Source organism: Centruroides vittatus, unplaced genomic scaffold, assembly GCF_030686945.1.
Source record: "Centruroides vittatus isolate TY-2023 unplaced genomic scaffold, ASM3068694v2 contig_808, whole genome shotgun sequence".
Taxonomy (NCBI): domain Eukaryota; kingdom Metazoa; phylum Arthropoda; class Arachnida; order Scorpiones; family Buthidae; genus Centruroides; species Centruroides vittatus.
The window spans coordinates 170402-188944 of NW_027122526.1; the positions used below are offsets into that span (position 1 = coordinate 170402).

Here is an 18543-nt window from a genome sequence, read left to right on the forward strand (position 1 = left end):
TATCATTATTGAAACTTGTATTTTAGATGGAAGATAACTCTGAAGATTGAAATATCTTTTCAATAAATCAATAAAGTTTTAGTATTTTGAGAAATTGCTCTCATTTCTTTAGTAGATGATGGGAAAGGATATATTAATTACTATTATATATATATATATACACACACACACACACACACACACACACAGTGAAACCTGCATTAATGGACACACTAAAATAATGGATGCTGTCATTTGTACTCAACCTTATGAAAATGCAATGTCCTGCCTTCATTATTCTGAAAGAATTAATTACATATGAAATATTTTAAAACTAAAAGAATTCATTCAAATACTCTTTTGGACAATGAATTTTGACTGTAGGCGTCAAATAAAGACTGGCTTAAAATAGGAATAGGGGAGGAGAGCAAGTCGTAAAAATTTGAACAATATTCTTTATCTTTAGAGAAGTTTAATCTGGTTAAGTTGTCCATTACCATTTATCATTATACATGTTAATGTTTTAAAACTTCTGTCTTATTGTTGGAATGAACTTATGTTACCAAAAAAACTATAAACTTTTCTGAAGTTATTCATTCGTTTGACAAGAACCATAGTATAGTAGTAATGAAAAGGAAACTTATCATAAATGCGAGAAAACCGACTATCTTCCCACACTTTAAAGTGGTAAGAAAATTGCCTTCGTAACATAACTTTTGAACTGTCACCAAACAAACACTGTTATTGTAACTGTTTTAAGTTTTGTGGTAGCTAAAGTGTAATTTTTAATAAATCAGTTTCTGAAAAAAGCAAAAATGTTTGAAAAGTTACACCTGCTTGACAACTACAAAGCAGACAAATCCCTATATCAATTCTTATTAGTTGCTTAGATCATAAATGATGATATAAATGTAACAATTCTGAATATATTTCCCATCCCTTGAAGTGGATGGCAAATCACCTTTGTAACTCAACATTCCAATGAAATTCAATTAAAATGAGATTTTTACAGCTGAAAGAAACAAATAATATATTGTATATATATTTTAATTATATATGCTATGTATACTTTTTGGTATATTCACATTCGTAATGCAAATTTGATGATTTCATAATTCATTATATTCTTTATCATATGATGATCAGGTTACGATACAGTATAGCCACCAGCATGTACCTCATAATAGCAGACAAACTTCTCAGTCCCGACAGTGTCCACTATTCAAAGATTATATTGTATGTATATATATCATATAATTTTTGGAATACAATAGAACTTTGTTAATTTGGCATCCAATAGTCTAGAACAATGGTCAGCAACCGGTGGTCCATGGACCATTGATGGTCCGCAAGAAAATTTGGGTGGTCCGTGGAGAAATTTGGACATTGATCAACTGAAGGTTATGCGAAATATTACAAAAGAAATGCAAAATGCTTAGTTACTTTTTTCACTATAGGCATCTTTTATTCGAATCTAGAACAAAATACAAAGTGACTGTTATCAATAAATAATGAACAATAAACAATATTGTGAGTGCGATTGTTGTCCTTTGTGGAAAAGCGCTAAGAATACATAAACTTATTTCAAACAAGCAACAGTGAACTTTAGGCTTGCATTAATTTGTTATAATTAAACACACTAGTTTCATATTAAAATGGTAAAATTGAACTTTTATGATCATTATTCTACAGATTTTTTATCTTTTAAAAAACTTAATGATAGTGGTCCGTGAGGTAAGAAAGGTTGCCGACCACTGGTCTAGAATGTCTGGTAATTCAGCATTCTGGTATTGTGCATGTGTAGCTTTTATGCACAATACCAGAATGCTGAACAGAGTACACAGTACATCCAGAAGGGTCAGATTACTACATAAGCCAAACAAATTGTAGCTTAATATCTCACCTTTTTATTTAAGCACATGTCCAAATTTTAAGGACAGATGATATTTCTGCAAGAATAGAGAAAATTGTAGATGAATGCAGACAAATATGGTAAGAACTGTATTATTTGACATCTAACACAGAGTAATTGCTTAGGGCCACAACAAATCTAAATCCATCCTTGATGTCTAGAAAATAAATATTATATGCAAATGAATCTTTGTGAATGTTGATTTTGTGTGATAGAAAAACCTGCAAACGTATTATCTTAGCACAGTACAAGTTTGCACTGTAATCAACAGAAAGTATAGGGTAGATGTACCAGTTCTGGCCAGAAAACAAATTTAACTTAAAAATATAATCACAAATGAAACAAACTTTTATTGTTAACTGTTCACACAGTTAACAATAAAATTTCATTGGACAGATTTGAATATGTGGGGATTATATTTTTAAGTTAAATTTGTTTTCTGGCCAGAACTGGTACACTGGCCAAAACTGGCACATCTATCCTAGTACATTTACCTGACTGTAACTGGAAATATACAAACTAACAATATACAGTGACCTCTCAGTTATACGACTCTAAAGGGACCAATGATAAAAGTCCCATAAGTGAGAGAGTTGTTAAAAAGAGAGATTGACCAACTTGAATAAAAAATGTTAAAAATATAACTGTATTGATTACCAGTTAAAAGCATTGTTTCTTTTAAATCCAAAATACAAAGTTAAATCTGGCAGCATTGGTACAAAAATTAATGCACATATCCAAGTTTTGCTGCAAAAGTGGGCCCGCAAGGCCAATGTATAGTGGGCCTGGATTTTTCTTTGTTAAAATCTCCATAGGACAGAAACTGGAAGTATGTGGATTTTGGAAATTTCCTTGGCCATCCAAAGGTTACTTTGTCATAGATAGAATACATGTCAGAGAAGGTCAACTTGTCAAAATTTGAAAAATATGCATGTAAATAATTGTGACCTGTCACAAAATTCATACCCAAAGTTATTAGTCAATATATATCTGGCAACAGCTTTAGGAGAATGTGACAATAATCTGGACATACATGACAGTGGTCTCTAAAGAGTTTTGACATTACCACTTGTTTTATCTAAACTTATAGCCAGCAGCCATTCTCTTTCTAAAAAAGATATTATGTTCAGTATGATAATCTTCTCTGTTTTCTTATCTTGCTGGGCATCTGTTTGACCTATATCAAAGTGACTGCACTCTGTTCTTGTGATTGATTATCACAACAATAAAGTGAGGGAAAAATACATTAGTCTGAAACATTTGTAACAGGTTGAGAGTTGTTCAAATGAGAGATTTTATACATTATCATTATCATACACATTTTATATTTATTTCAAAATTTCTTGTATGTTTTGTTTCTACTTATGGTATTTATCATTCATGAAGTGATAAAGATTTTAAAGGGGGGGTTGAGTTTTGTTAGATGTCCGAAGAGGGGAGGAGGTTATAGAAACTTGTATAAACTGGGACAAGATAGGGAGGAAGAGTAAAAATTTCAAGAAAAATGCAGATGTAATTTATGGACAGCCCCTGAATTCATTATGTGTGAATGTGCTTGCATGCTTATCTACAATAGCAGACATCATCAAAAATACGTGGTACTAAGACAAGAATTACTTTTTCAAAGAATGTTCACTGAGAGATTGATAGGTGTTGGACTCTGAGCCAACTAATTCATTTAGATAGAGTTCAGTTTCTGATAAAATTTGTTTCTGAATGCATTCTTTGGTTTTGAGGTTAGATGCCTCAAACTTTCATACATTACACATGAATAAAACTTTGCACACCCACTGCATCAATTAATTGATTATTTTGGATAATAGCATATAACATTAACATGGTGTGACAATTTCTATGAGAATTCCATGAAATTCTTTCTAGTTTCTAAATCTGTAAAAATTCATGTTTTCCATGATTTATAGATAATATTTGATTGTTAATGACCCTAATTGAAGAAATTTTAATTATTATCTGGTAAAAAAAATTAAATTTTTTATTAAATGTTAAAGAATCATTTTAAGACTGAAAATCAAGATCAATTTCTTTAGATTTTGATACAAATTTCAATTAATCATCTCATCACTAATTTTATATCTTATTCCTTAAAAATTCTCTATATTTTATCTATCATATCAGTTTATTTATGGTATGCAATTTTTCAATATATTCTGAAAGTAATTAAATATATAATCTGTCCTATCATCATCAGAATGTTCAAAAAATATAATTACATAAATATTGGAAAAGCAGTTAAAATCTTTTTCCAAAAATAAAATTTGTACTTTGAGTCAAATCTTTCTTTAAAAATTATATTATACAGGAATATGAACATGCACTGTTTCAAAACTCAGATCTTTTTAATAAAGATATTTCCATTTGATATTTCATACTTTATTAAAGACTTGAACCTACAAGTGTAAATAATTACTTTTCTGTAGAATTCCATCAGATAGCTATTATGTTTTTAAACATAATAGCCATCTGAAACATAAAATTGAACATTAAATTACTCTTTTGTTTTGTCATGCAGTTTTTTTTCTGTAAAACAGTGTGCAATCTGTAAATTAATTAAAAAAATAAAAAACTTTGGCAATACAAGTTTTCAGAACAACAGAAAAAGAAGAAAGTAGATGAAAATAGATAATGTTGTTAGAAAAATATTGGGCACTAGATAGTCAAGAAATTGGAATGAAATTGATAAGGGTAATCAATTGCTTCAATGGCTAAAAATTATTTAACATAGAGCAGTTTTATGTATAAATTTAGATATAGAAATATGAATTTAAGGATTTAATATTAAAAAGCTAAATAATATGTGCTTTTAAAAAGTGCAAAACATTGTTGATGTCAGGGCCTCTGCAAGCTGGTTAAAAAATGCAAAAGAAGTGCTGATGTCAGGGCCTCTGCAAGTGGGTGTACAGTACATTGCATTGCATGCAGGCAGTGCCGTAACTAGTCTTTTATGTGTCCGGTGCGAGCTTCTATAACCATGCCCCAAAACTATGATATAAAACTTGGTCCAGGTCATTTCTATGCCCCACTGTAGTGGCACTATTACACATTACTAGAGCCGTAACTAGAGCAGCGTCAGTAGTGCCTGGGCACCACTGACGCTGCTCTAGTTACGGCACTGCATGCAGGTACTGTTGTCAAGGGGGTGGCAAAAGACATTATTTCCTAATTAAGTGCCTGATTTGACTCATGAAATAAAAAAACAACAAAATATTATATTGAAAAAAAGCAAAATTGTAGGCTTCAATAGTCTAAGTGTTAACGCTGGATTTATAAATATTGTATGATCAAAGGTGTACAAAGTGGTTCTGGTGGTGAGTTTTTTAACTAGCAAGAAATAAAATTGTACAGACTAGTATATAACAACTTTGTCAGATATTTATGTCATCCAGTCTCAATTCAAAGGAGTTTTGATTGTTATCAAAAAATAGCAATTTGCAGTATATTTATACTAATTTGTAAGAGGTACAAAAAATAGGACTTGCACGTTGGCATTAGATATCCTAGTGGCAGTGGTGGTTGATTTGATGGTTATAAAATTAAACTTTCCAAAGCATTTATACACATTTATCCTGTTTTTTTACTAGGACTTTAAGGAAGAATTATTTTTTGAAATATTATGTTTACTGATGTTGTATACTGATTTAGTGGTAAAATTTTCGTTAAATACAGTACTTAAAGAAGAAACCCAAATGTATAGAATGCATAAATATTCTAATTAAAAATTTCTTCTCTCACCTGAAGCATTGATAAATTATTTCTATGGAGACATTTAATGATACTAAAAAATTTATTTAAAAGAATATATTTTATTTATTATACATTTTAAATGTCTTCAACTGTTGTTTGAATAGAATGAAAAATGAAAAAATTGCATGTGTTTGAATATATTTAAAGACTTTTACAAATTAGATCTTAATTATTTCCTTGGGTGTTTTACATTTGTATTTGTACTTTGGATGTTTCTTATTTATTAATAATTTAGTCATTCAGTTGAACACAAATATATTAAAAGTAGTTATGTGTGATGATCTTTTCATGAGAAATAACAGTTTTTAACATATAAATTATTTGAATATTAGTCAATATTTAAATAAAAGTAATATATCATGTAGAACTTTTGTTTCTAAGTTTTTTTTTTATTGGATATTGCAGTAAATTTTTTTCGGACGTCAGATTACAATATTTATCCTGATTCTGAAACCTCTCATGAGTAAAAACGACCTAAATATATAATTTATGTAAAAATCCCGATTACTGAAAAATTGTTTGAAACCAGAACATTATGCCATTTGTTGTATTTAGACACTCTCAAACTCTTATCCTAGCTTTTATACCATGCTAGAAAAATATAGTTTTTACACACATATGTGTAATTTTTAAGTTAGTGAAAAATTTCAATGTAACAATAACATTAAATGTAGCTTAGTAAAGACGCATTTAACAAGATATTTAGTGTATATTTATTCGTCAGTTAATTATTGAGATTATACTATATTTAAGTATAAAAATATATGACGAAAGGTGAGTTGAGTATTTTATTTAAAGTATTCAACTTTTATATATTTGGCAATGATGTTGTGTTTTAACCAGAATTTTTGCATATATTAGTTATATAGGTCTGTCTGTCTGTCATACAAGAGTCGAGATATCAAGGTCAGAACAGATATAATCGGATTAATTTTTTTATTTCTAATGTTTTGTTAATTGTATTTTGAGAAATATCAAAATTTATGTCCGTGCTTTGAAGACATTTTTTTAAAGAATGATAATGAAAATTATTTTGTAACGTTTTTGTAATCTTCAAGTGTGATGTATGTTGTAAATTTATTGAAGTTTTAGTATTTTATTAATTTTAAATTCTTTGTTCTTTTCTAATATATATATGTTAGCTTTTGTCACAGAAAATATTTAGCTTTACTAAAAAAATTATTTTATATATATATATTTGTTTTAAATTGATATTTTTGTTAATAAAGTATTTTAAACTATTTATTAATGATGAGAAGAAATGTGTGAATAATTTAAAATCTTTAGAATATAATAAATTTAGATGTGTAAAATATACTAATTTAAAGATGTTTATGAATAATAAAAAATACAGAAATATATATTTCAAATTGGTACATCACACATGACGTGCGATGTACCAATTTGAAATATATATAGCATTTTTGCATTGTAATAACTGACATTATTTGAGACATTTACTCACTCAACACTTGTGGTCTTTGATTTAAGTTAATTGTATATTTTATCTTGAATTAAAATGTATCTATTGTTGTTTTCTAAAATATTCTGTTAACAGAGTAGCAATTTACCAAAAGGTTTTGCTATATGAAAACAGCATTATCTCTTGAATAAAATATTTAGTAGCAACATTGCTGTGTCTTGTGTATAGTTAATAGATATACTGTATTTGGCTTAAGACATTAAATATTCTAGCTTTTCATGAAATTATATTTGATCAGAAGTAATAGATATGTTTAAATGGTCAATATGTAAATAATAATGCTCATACAGTAGTAATCATATTCTCATAATAGTTGCTACATATATTAAGAAATTTTGCATTTTGATCTTGTAGCTATAATTAGAAGTTTTATAGATATTGAAATGATTGTGATTGTTAGCATAGAAATAATCATGCCTTTTAAGTTTGCTATCTTAAACTTTAGGGAAAAAAATGTTCAATTTTATTGATATAGTGCATTATTTCAATTCGGTAGAACATTTTAAATTGGCTAAAATTTAACAACAGAAATTTGAATAAAGCTAATGAAGATTGTTTTGTTAAAATGTAAGTAGCCGATATAAAATATTTTATATCGGCTATTTACATCTTATACAAATATACACAGAGATGACAAAATAATTTTATCAAACTGAAACATTTATAAAATTGTGAGAATCCTTAAAATATTCCATACATTAAAATATCATTAAAAATGTAAATTTACTATTTCTGAATTATCATTTTAACTAAATCACGAATTAAATTATCATGATATATTAAAATATTATAATTTTTATATATTGTATGGCACTGTTTTTTCATTATATATAAACTGTGTTAGATATTGAATTTAATTTTGTTATACAATTAGAGATTAACATATGAGACATTTATTATCTAATTTAACATGCGATTTTCTACAAGTAATTAGCTAAACAAATAAACAACTGCTGAGTTTTATCACACTGTTTTTGTTAATTATAGAAATTAATGATCAAACAAATCCTTGTGTCAAATTTGTTTGATCATTAATTTCTGTAATTAACTTAAAGTAAACTACTGGATTTCACAAAACTATTTTTATCATTTAGCTGTTCAGCTTAATCATGCTTTTCAATGTTTAATATATTGATCTATAAACAATCTTTAATTTAAATTTTTTTAAATATGTGTTTGCCATGTGTATAAGAAATAAATTCAAATCAAATGGTTATTTTGTTTCATAAATTACAGTGAAACAACAAAGTTATCAATTTCCTAAATTTATAATTAAAAAAATAGAAAAGTTGTTGTAAATTCATTATTTTATAAATTATTTTTTTAAGACTAATACCTTCTGCATTAACTTTACTGCAGTTTGAGTATGCATTTATCTTTTCAGATCTTTGCCAAATTTATTTTCAAGCACTTATATTTAAAAATAATTTGTTAATTTATCATTAAATTTAGAAATATAAATGATAATTTATTCTTACATTCTCCTTTAATGAAAATCATATTTCAAATAATTTATACTTTAGATTAAAATAATTGTAAACATTTAATATTAAGCTTCCAAATCTTTTAATTTTTGCTTTGTAGAAGTAAATATTTCATTTAAGAAAAAGTAATTAATATATATATATATATATATATATATATATATATGTTTACAAATACTGTATTTCTCATTTAAACCTCAAGAGGTATATTTTTAAAATGTACATATTCACCAAAGTTTATTTGAAGATGCACAGTTTATTATCTTGCAACAGGAGCTGAATGAGTAAAAATTAAAAGAAATATCTTAATTACTTATATATTTTTTTCCAAATTATCAAAACCATTTATTGACTATATTTACAGGTTATAGCTAAAATATTTGGAATAATTACTGATTTTCATAGTTAACCTGATTCAGCATCTTCCAATTAGATTATTACGTAGTCATTCATGTTTGTTTTAATGTCATAGGAACCAAGATCTTGACTACTATCTTCTGGTTCAAATTTACCATCTCTTTTGGAAAGATGGTGAGTTTGAACTAGAGTTTCCCGAATTACTCTCTAGCTGATAAGCTCTCAACTTACATACTCAATTAAAACTTTTCCATACTCAATATTCAACAATATTTTATTTTAAAAAATGCTTCAATGAATGCCGGAATGGAAAGTACTGTCCAATTCTGGGCAATTTGAAGAGGTAGAGTTTTAGTTAAACTCTACCTGTCACTCTAAACTACATTACCCTATACAGTGCGGTACTTCAACATGTTACCTGTGTTTCACTTGGGATATTTTTCTAACAGCACCTTTATTTCCTGGATTTAATAAAGGAAATATGGTATATTTATATTGTTATTATATGCAATTAACGTATTGTACTCTGAATTTTGTTTAATCAATGGCTGTTTGAGGGCCTGCTGTTTGTGTAATGTGATTGTTGTCAACATGGATTATGATTGGTATCAGTTTTGTCTGTTTTGAACAGATATGACTTATAATACAGTGGTTAACGTGAGTAAAAGATTGAGAATGATATTTGGAATTATTCATTTTGAAAACTTATTTTATTAATAATTTTAAAAAATTTATCATACCGCTGACAACAATAACCGGCAAAAAGAACAAAAATTTGACTGTAATTAATGTTTTGTTCTGTTTATAATGGACATCATTAGGTTATTGGTGTTAGTGGTGTGATTTATTTGTGTTTAATCCTGTATTTTGACAGTTGGTATTATTCAAAAATTCTTTAGGTTATAAATTGTGGTATAAAATTATTATTAAAAAAATTAACAAAGTTAATGAAAATGCTCTAAATGTAACTTACGACCGAAAAGAGAATAAGTAAATAGTATTGAATTTTATTTGCATAAATTATTTGAAGTTGAAAACTAGAGTAAATTTTCAATTTTTTTATGTTGAATAATACATTTGCAGGAGAAATTGTCGTTTTCTACAAAATTTTAAAATTAATGTAATTTTTAAATAAATAAATGCATATTAATGCTATCAGTAATAAACTTAAAAAAGCAATTTAGATTTTATATAGGACTTTGCAGTATATTGCTGTACTTCAACTGTAAATTTATTTGACTCATCCTAAACTAATTAAAAGATAAATTTTATAAATTATTTTTAATTTAATTCATAAATAGTTAATAAAACTGGTTTGATATAATTTCTTAACAGATACATCCTTCATTATTCCATTGTTTTCATTAAATAAATTTTAGTAGATTCTCTAGGAAAATTACTAATAAATAAATGTTTGCTTTTAAGTAACACTCATGACATTTTGGACACAAATTAAGAATTTTGACAATTCTTTTTATTATAAAAAATTGAATTTTTATTATTACTAAATATACAAATATATTGTTTCAGATAAGAAATCATTAATTTTTTAGTAGTGTAATCAGCGTCGTAACTAGTCTTTTATGCGCCCGGCGCGAGCTTCTGTAACTGTGCCCCAAAACTACGATATAAAACTTGGTCCAGGTCATTTCTACGCTCCCCAGGGTCTGCGCCCTGTGCCTGGGCACAGCTGGCACCGCCCTAGTTACGGCACCGAGTGTAATATAAACATATTGATAGTCTATATAAGATAACACAAATTATAATAATTACAAATTTACTATTAATGCTTCCTGAAGAATATATAATTAGAAATAACTGTTTTATACATTTTATAAAATTACATTATTATATATTTTCTAATTCTACTTTATAATTATTAGTTCTGTAATGTTTTATGATTGATGATGTGTTATATATATAATTAATTATAAATTTTTATTTTAAACTAAGATAAATACATATTAATGTAATGAACTTCAATAAAAATGAAGTATACAATATTGTAGAATATTTTTACATTACAAATTATAATTGCTTTGCTAGGCAAAATACCAAACAACTGTTTTGTGTTTGCACAGTACTTTTATAAAATATTCATTACTATCTAATAGTAATGAGTAATCAATTAAGCCTTCACAATAAACGTTAATTCTATATTACTTTAAACTCCAATGTTAACCATATTGCCAGCAATTATGGTATAGAAGTTTGTTCTTAAAATTTAAAAAAAAATTGATGAAATGGTAGATTATAAAATTTTACATATTATATACAATTTTACTATAATAATATATAAAAGTATAATTAACTAAGATTCATATTTTACTTCGAATAATATTATTGAAATAAAAATTTGATTCTTCAGTATTCTGGTAGAAACTTTGATAATTTGAACTATCCATTTGGATTTTGTTGAAGTCGAAAGTGGAATTGAAAATTGTATTTAATTCCTGAATTGTAATTTGGAAAGAAAAGAAAAATCACAATCACAAAATACTGAATCAGTTTATATATCACAATTAAATATTAGAATTTAACAGTGTAATTTTCAAAGTTTAGCCATTGGGAAACAATGAAAGAATTGCAGCACACAACTTCTGTGGTCTAGTTTCGTGAGGGTATATATTCAAAACAGTTTCTACTTGTTCCTTAGGAAATATTGCTGAGAGGTGAAAATGTAATTTTTCTCTTAAAATGCTATAATTAGGAAATTGACAGATTTGATTAGATACATCCCTATTATCGCTTTCTTCTGACAATGCAGAATCTTCAGAAACCCAAAGTTCACTTTGTATAGGTTTTTTAGAATAAACAATCGAATTATGCGTATCTTTCATCCAGCGAAACCAATTTTCTTGACTGATCATTTCCATTTTGTCTTTCGATGATTCTAAAGGTTTTTCTGCTGGATGGTCTATCCAAAAGTTTTTACGACCTAAAGTTTGTTCGAAATCGTAATTCTGCCGATGTAATTTCCGATGTTTTTGCAATGTCAAATGAGAGGCTACGTAATGTGGCTGTTTGCTCTTCTGTATCGATGAAACTTTATCGTAATCTAATTCGAGTTTAGGTCTTTCTAAAGTCAAATTTTTCAGTTTGTGACAAAGTGCAGTCTCAGACGACGAATCCGTCCTCGTTATAGCTGCTTGTTCTGTATCATGACTTCTCCCCTTTTTAATTCTTGATAAACTTTTCTTATTCCTTAAAAAGAACTTCTCATCTTAAAAGAATTAAATAGAAAAAATTATATATTGTGACAGAGTTTAGATTTAAAAACATAATAATAATAATAAACCTTCAGTTCTCTTAAAAATTTTGAAGTTTCTACTTTCCTCTCGATGAGATTTTGATCTTCGCAGAAATTTTTCTAAAGTAGGCCCGTGGCGTCCAAGAGGATCGTCCGGAGGCATGAATCTATCAAAATGAAACAAAACTTGAAAGATTTAGATCTAATATACTAAATTATACAATAGCGTAAGCATTATTCGTTAAAATTTATTAGTTATATGTTTTTTATACGAAAAAAACTGCAGATCTTCAATGTCACTTTTTATATAAGAGCATCTTTGATTCCACATCGTATCGTTGGTGCGCGATTAAAAACACCAATGCGCCAGTAGCTTAAAAAGATTGAGAACGATTTGATTACATTTACCTGATTATTTATATTATTGATACATTAAAACATGACTACAACATTAAATACTTATAACATTAAGATTAAAAAAAATGAGTTAAGAAGGTAAAAGTTATGATTCCTCTTTATTTTCAAGAATATATTTAAAATTTAAATTATACATTATACATTAAACTTAAACACGTGCAAATTTATTAATTTTGCAAGTATTCAATTTAAAATAATTATTTTTACACGAGATTGGCAGATTATTGAATAATTCGTCAGTTTTTATAGTAATTATCCGAACAAAGTAAACTAATCTTATTCAACACGTTTCGTTTTTGTAAGAATTGAGAACCAGACTTAAGATGTATCTCGGTTTATGTAGGCACCGCGTGCTTTTAAATGTTATGTTTAAAGATAATATTGACTTGCAGAACCTTCGTTTAATTCTTACGGAGAAGGATTTATGATGATTTTATGTCCTATTCACTCTCATATATTTTGCTTACGAGCCGTATCACATAAAACTTGGATTTGTTGCTCAGGTTTTAATTATATATTTAGGTTTTTGTACTTAATCGTTTCTTAATTCTAAATTCTTAACGTAATAAATTATAAGCTTCCACGAAGAATAAATTACCTGTTATTTACGAAAGAATACATCAGTAGTCTGTTTTCGACAACGTTTTCGTACTCGATGTCCTCTGTTACATACTTGGAATAATTATCGTTAGATACCAACACGCCATCAACTTGAGCTACATATTTCAATATTGCACGATCGTCACAGCACGAAACGCATAGAATATCTTTGTTCATATCGTCTAGTAAATATCTATCTAAAACGTTTATTAAATTAAAGAAATATTAAGCGATTTATTTATAGTTTAGAATTTTGTATAAATGAATGTAATTAACTACCTTTTATAATTAAATCAGGAGATGGATCCCTCCACCAGGACGGAGTAAAAACTGTGATATCTTTATGTCCACGATTTCTGAACCAGTCTACGCATATTTTGATCCCTTTGCAGGATATCTTCTCTTTGTTACCGTAGCTATTAAAAGTTTAAAGAGACTTATTTTAATCTAATATATTCTATCATTAAGTCTGAATAGTAAGCATACTTATGTAATAAGACAGAGTAGCTAAAATATGAAGAATATGTAAAAATATTAAGAAATAGGTCAAAGTAAAACAAGGTTAACTTAAAGAAAACATGGAAAAATAGCTCTAAAACCTACCTTACAGCAACGTTTCCACCATCAATAACAACATGACGCAAACAATATTCTTCAGACAACAAATGCGTTTCTCTCTCCCTGCTGCTTCCTCTTAACTTGACTAATTCCGATAAGAGTTCATTTTGGGTCATTTTCGGACCGAGTCTATTAACTACCATTTGGATCTGATTTTGGCTGTAACCCAATTTTAAAGCAAAATTGTTCAATCGAGTCGCATCTATCCATTGTTCTTCGCTGGATGATGATGACATTAATATACTAGAAAAACCAATAAAGCGTTGTAAGAAAACTATTAAATGAGCAGAAAATATGAGAAGAATACGATTCTCGAGCTGTTTTACACTAAATATAGAGCTAGAACAATAGATGCGATAATGCGATTAAGTAATCAGATCGTAAGTCGAGATAGAGTGATGAAATTTATATAGGATAAAGCCCTACCCCCCGGTTGATGTCATTCATCTCTTCTGTTCGAAAAATTAAATTAAGTTACATATTCTAGCTTGTTGACTTTCGTACTTCGTGGTTACGACGTACGGTGATGTATATTGCTAATTAAACAATTAAATAGTATGCAAAACAGCCTAGTAAATGTATCTTCCTTACCTGATGCTTCTCTTGTGATGCTGATATGGCAACTGGCACTTTTGTACGTCCGCTGAGAACAGGATTTATCGCCAAAGGGCAAGGTTGGGGAGAGTTGTGTAGTGCACCTCTCACAAATATATATATCCAAAAATATCAGATCCTTGTTTTGTCAACTGTCGTCAAAATAAAGTTATAAATGCTTATAAAAATACGTTAAGAACGATTAAAACTAATTGGTTAGACCAACTCGATCGGCGATCAAATCTACTACTACCTTTTTAATCTATTCGTGTAATTAAATAAAATTCAAAAAGTGTAATTATAAATTAATCAAACTGAATCATTGGTAAAGTTCATTCATTAATATTTGCTACAAGATCCTGTATCCTTATTGACCTCTTGACGTGCATAGAAACCTGTCTTATGAAGTAGGACACGACTGCCCCTTGCCAACCGGATGTGGCAGTTCACCTAGTGTTGGTCAGGTAAGGGTCAAGGTCGAAAGCTTTCAGTACCTCAGTTGCTTATGTAAAACTTTTAACAGAACACTGTAATATTTATTTGTTTATGAATATAATTATCGGTGTAAATATTTCTTACAGCTGTTTTCGTTAATAGCCTAGAATTATATTTTTTTATGATTGAAACATTTTGAATCTATTACTTCGGTTTTATCCAACGGTAATTTCTCTTAACACACGAAATTTTTTTTATTAAAAACCGCAGAATTGATGCAATTTTTAATTATAAATTCTACGTATAATACGATTTTAATATTTATTAGGATAAAGCTTGAAAAAATAAGTGCCGTTTATGCAAATGTTAATGTTTTTGTTTTCGGATGAGAAGGTGTTTCTTCCATTCATACGTTATCAGATTTCATTCAGGACTTCCTCCCTGTAGTGGTATTCCACAACCCAATATAATTAAGATGGATGAGACTAGTGAGGTCAACCTGTTCGTTACGCTATAATTATTAACTCCACTCGATATATTCGGTACCGATCAACGTTTAATGAGGAAGAAAAACTAGAAACAATTAAAATATATGCTAATCCATTCATTACAATTCTTATTTGTTATATAATTTGTTGCTTGTTTTGAAGATTGAGGATCTGGCTTTTATAACTATTATTATTTCGATGATTGAAAAAAATATATTCAACTTTATTAATGATTGGTACTAAAGGTTGAAACATTAAGAGCAGCAGGATGATTACAATTTTAAAAAATGCGTCAACCAAATCAATTATAAGTTATTTAAAACTTCTAATTCTAATCTTAATACGGAGATGGGAGAGTTGTTTTTGGTTACAAAATCCAATAGGATGTATTCTGAGTGGCCTAATAAATTTATAAATTTCACGTTTATCTTTTAAAAATGTTTTACAAGTAACTTTAATAATTGTTTTTCTTTTGTTTTAATCTTAAAATAAGCTTTGTTAATTAAAGAAGAAATTCACAGTAACAAGTATAACTTAATGATGAAAACAATAAGGACGAGAACGTCATAAATTGAGTTTCTCGGCTATAATAATTTAAAAAATTTAAGAGAAAAGTCATTTTTGATTAGTGTAATTATTATCTAATTTTTTTTTTCCCCCGAAAGAATTTAGAAAGTTAGAAAGGATTTTATCCGTTAGAATAGATTTTAAGAAGAGATTCCGATTAAATTAAGGGGGAAAACTTTATACGAAGAGAGGTGAAAAAATGATTTAATCCAAGTAAATAAGAGAAAGTTGTACTTGAAGACTTTATTAAAGGAATAACATACGTTGTACAATAGATAAAGTTAAGCTGAAGAAAAAAAGGAAAACAGTATTTTCTATCTATCCGTGAAAGAACTTGATGTAATTCTCCAACATATTCATCTGGAATGTGATCTAAAATGAGAAAAATCATTTCATATTCATCTTGATTAAATTTCAAATTATATATAGTCTATATATATATATATATATGTGTGTGTGTGTGTGTGTACAATGTATTAATTATAACTTATTATTATTATTTAAATATCTCATAATAATTAAATATTTTTGTTTGGGTGTTGGTGTGGGGAGTGGGAATCATTTTTCTCAAGACATTACCTAATTCTAACTAATATAAATAAATAAATTTTATTAAATATTCAGTACACAGTACATTACTTAACAATTATAATTTATAGCTAATTGTTAAGTACTGTACTTGTAGGAAATCAAAATTATCGGTCTGGTAGTTAGAAAGTTTAATTTTTTGAATTTAGAAGCCTTACGTAACAGATGTGAATTGAAATATTCATAGATGTTACGTAGCTGAATATATACCGGTATAAATTCTTAAAATTTCAAAATGAACAGTTAAGTTGAATTGTCTGTTTAGGATGAATTTTGCAATTCATAGATGTTACGTAGCGGAAGGAGCTGTCAAAATAGCACCTACGAATGATGAATGGCAAAATTGTCGAGTTTTGTAAACATTTTAAAATTCCTCACTTCCAGACAATCTTTATTACTTTTTTCTGTTTTGTGTACTTTACTCTCATTCGAATATTTTAGAGAATATCAAAATGATTTACCCAACAGTAGATTAGTTTAGCAACAGATTAATCGAACCGAACTTGTAAAATGGTGTTAAATTACTAATTACGTAGTTTAAATAATCTAATATTGGGAGAATATATAAGATAAATGATAATTTCTTAACTGGAAGTATTAAAAAAGTTAACTTATTTTGTCACTTGTAGAGGAGAAAAAGTATTAAGTAAACGTTTTGCCTGAACTGAAAATTAGCTAGAGTTTTAGTGCTAAAGATAATAAATATAAACTCTTACTGCTTGATAGAAAAGACATTCTGCAGGTAGTTCATCTTCTCCCAAAGGGCAGTCGCTGTTACCATCACAAAGCATGATGATGTCTATACAGACCGAACGATCCTCTTTATCTCTTGATGGGCAAATTAATTGATTCGTATGTTTTTGATTGGAAATTTGACACACATCACATTTCTTACAGATTGTCATTACTGAAATTAAGAATTTGATATCAAGAAATTAGTATATCTTGGTGACATTTATGATTAAGGTAGGATTAGAATGTAAAATTTTGTTATTTACTTAAACAAATTATTAAAAAGAATTATTATTATTATTATTTACTGATTGAAGTTTGCAAGTTAAAAATTCTGAAAGATTCAAAATGGTTAAATCTATATAAACCAAAGCTGCATTAAACTATTTTAATAAGCCTTTATTCACTGTTAGTAAACGTGCTTTTAAGTATAAAAATAACTATTTGTAGTGTTAAAACGTCTGCTTGCGGCTTTTGTTAACATAAATTTAGCAGTGAGACACGCAATTGTCATTCTTATGTCATCATCCAGTTTTTCCAAGTTAACTTTTGCTATAAATCTATGGATATAACATGGAGATAAATGGAAAGTACATTTATAAAATCTATACTTTATTTTTTACTTTTAACTTTTTTCTAGTAGTTTAATTAAACTGCAACTCACCTTCACTTGTTAGTCGATCATTTCCCATTTCTCTACTATTTCTAGATATTTTTTCTGTTCCAGACAAGCTCGTCCCATCTTGTATAATACCCTCTAAGTCGAATTTAGTAAAATCGAATTTTTTAGGACTTGTAACTCGATTTAAATTCCATCTGTATCGCTTATCATAATCTACTAATTCATCGCCGTTACTTGAAATTGGTACAATTGCACTTCTCTTCCACCAATTATGTTTGTAATAGCTTCTAGTCTGAACTTCTAATACTTTAAAGATTACGAGGATAAAAACGAAGAATAATAGTTTCAAATACATTTTTACTTTCCTAAGTTTATGCGATTGTCTCTGCTTTTAAAAGTTCTCCTTTTATATGTAGGTAGAAAGGATTAATAGAGACTGCGCCGTTCATCACTTGGCATCTGATAGAGTCATTTATCCTTCAGTTTACAGGAGCTGTTCTATTAATGAAAGCTTTCTTAAAATTTCTACTATTTAATATGCAAATTACTCTCGTATGCACAGAATTAATTTGTCTAAAACGTTCTATAAAACTTTCTTTTGTAAATAAATTTTTCTTTACTCTATATTAAATCAACAAACATATTTAATACTAAC

At 27.9% G+C, this 18543-nt stretch overlaps 2 protein-coding genes across 2 annotated transcripts; both read right to left on the reverse strand.

Annotated features, from left to right (window-relative positions):
- Positions 1-11463: 11463 nt before the first annotated feature.
- LOC136982108 (endoribonuclease rege-1-like) lies at positions 11464-14098 on the reverse strand. The gene is made up of 5 exons (XM_067278528.1): positions 13848-14098; positions 13524-13660; positions 13243-13441; positions 12276-12394; positions 11464-12200 (listed from the first exon to the last, which is right to left on the reverse strand). Exons 1-5 carry the CDS (start codon positions 14096-14098, stop codon positions 11536-11538), a joined length of 1371 nt encoding a protein of 456 aa, XP_067134629.1. The 3' UTR covers positions 11464-11535.
- A 2081-nt stretch (positions 14099-16179) lies between these two features.
- LOC136982109 (uncharacterized) lies at positions 16180-18277 on the reverse strand. Its single transcript, XM_067278529.1, has 3 exons — positions 17931-18277; positions 17251-17441; positions 16180-16318 (listed from the first exon to the last, which is right to left on the reverse strand). Exons 1-3 carry the CDS (start codon positions 18241-18243, stop codon positions 16265-16267), a joined length of 558 nt encoding a protein of 185 aa, XP_067134630.1. The 5' UTR covers positions 18244-18277; the 3' UTR covers positions 16180-16264.
- Between the last annotated feature and the right edge of the window lie 266 nt (positions 18278-18543).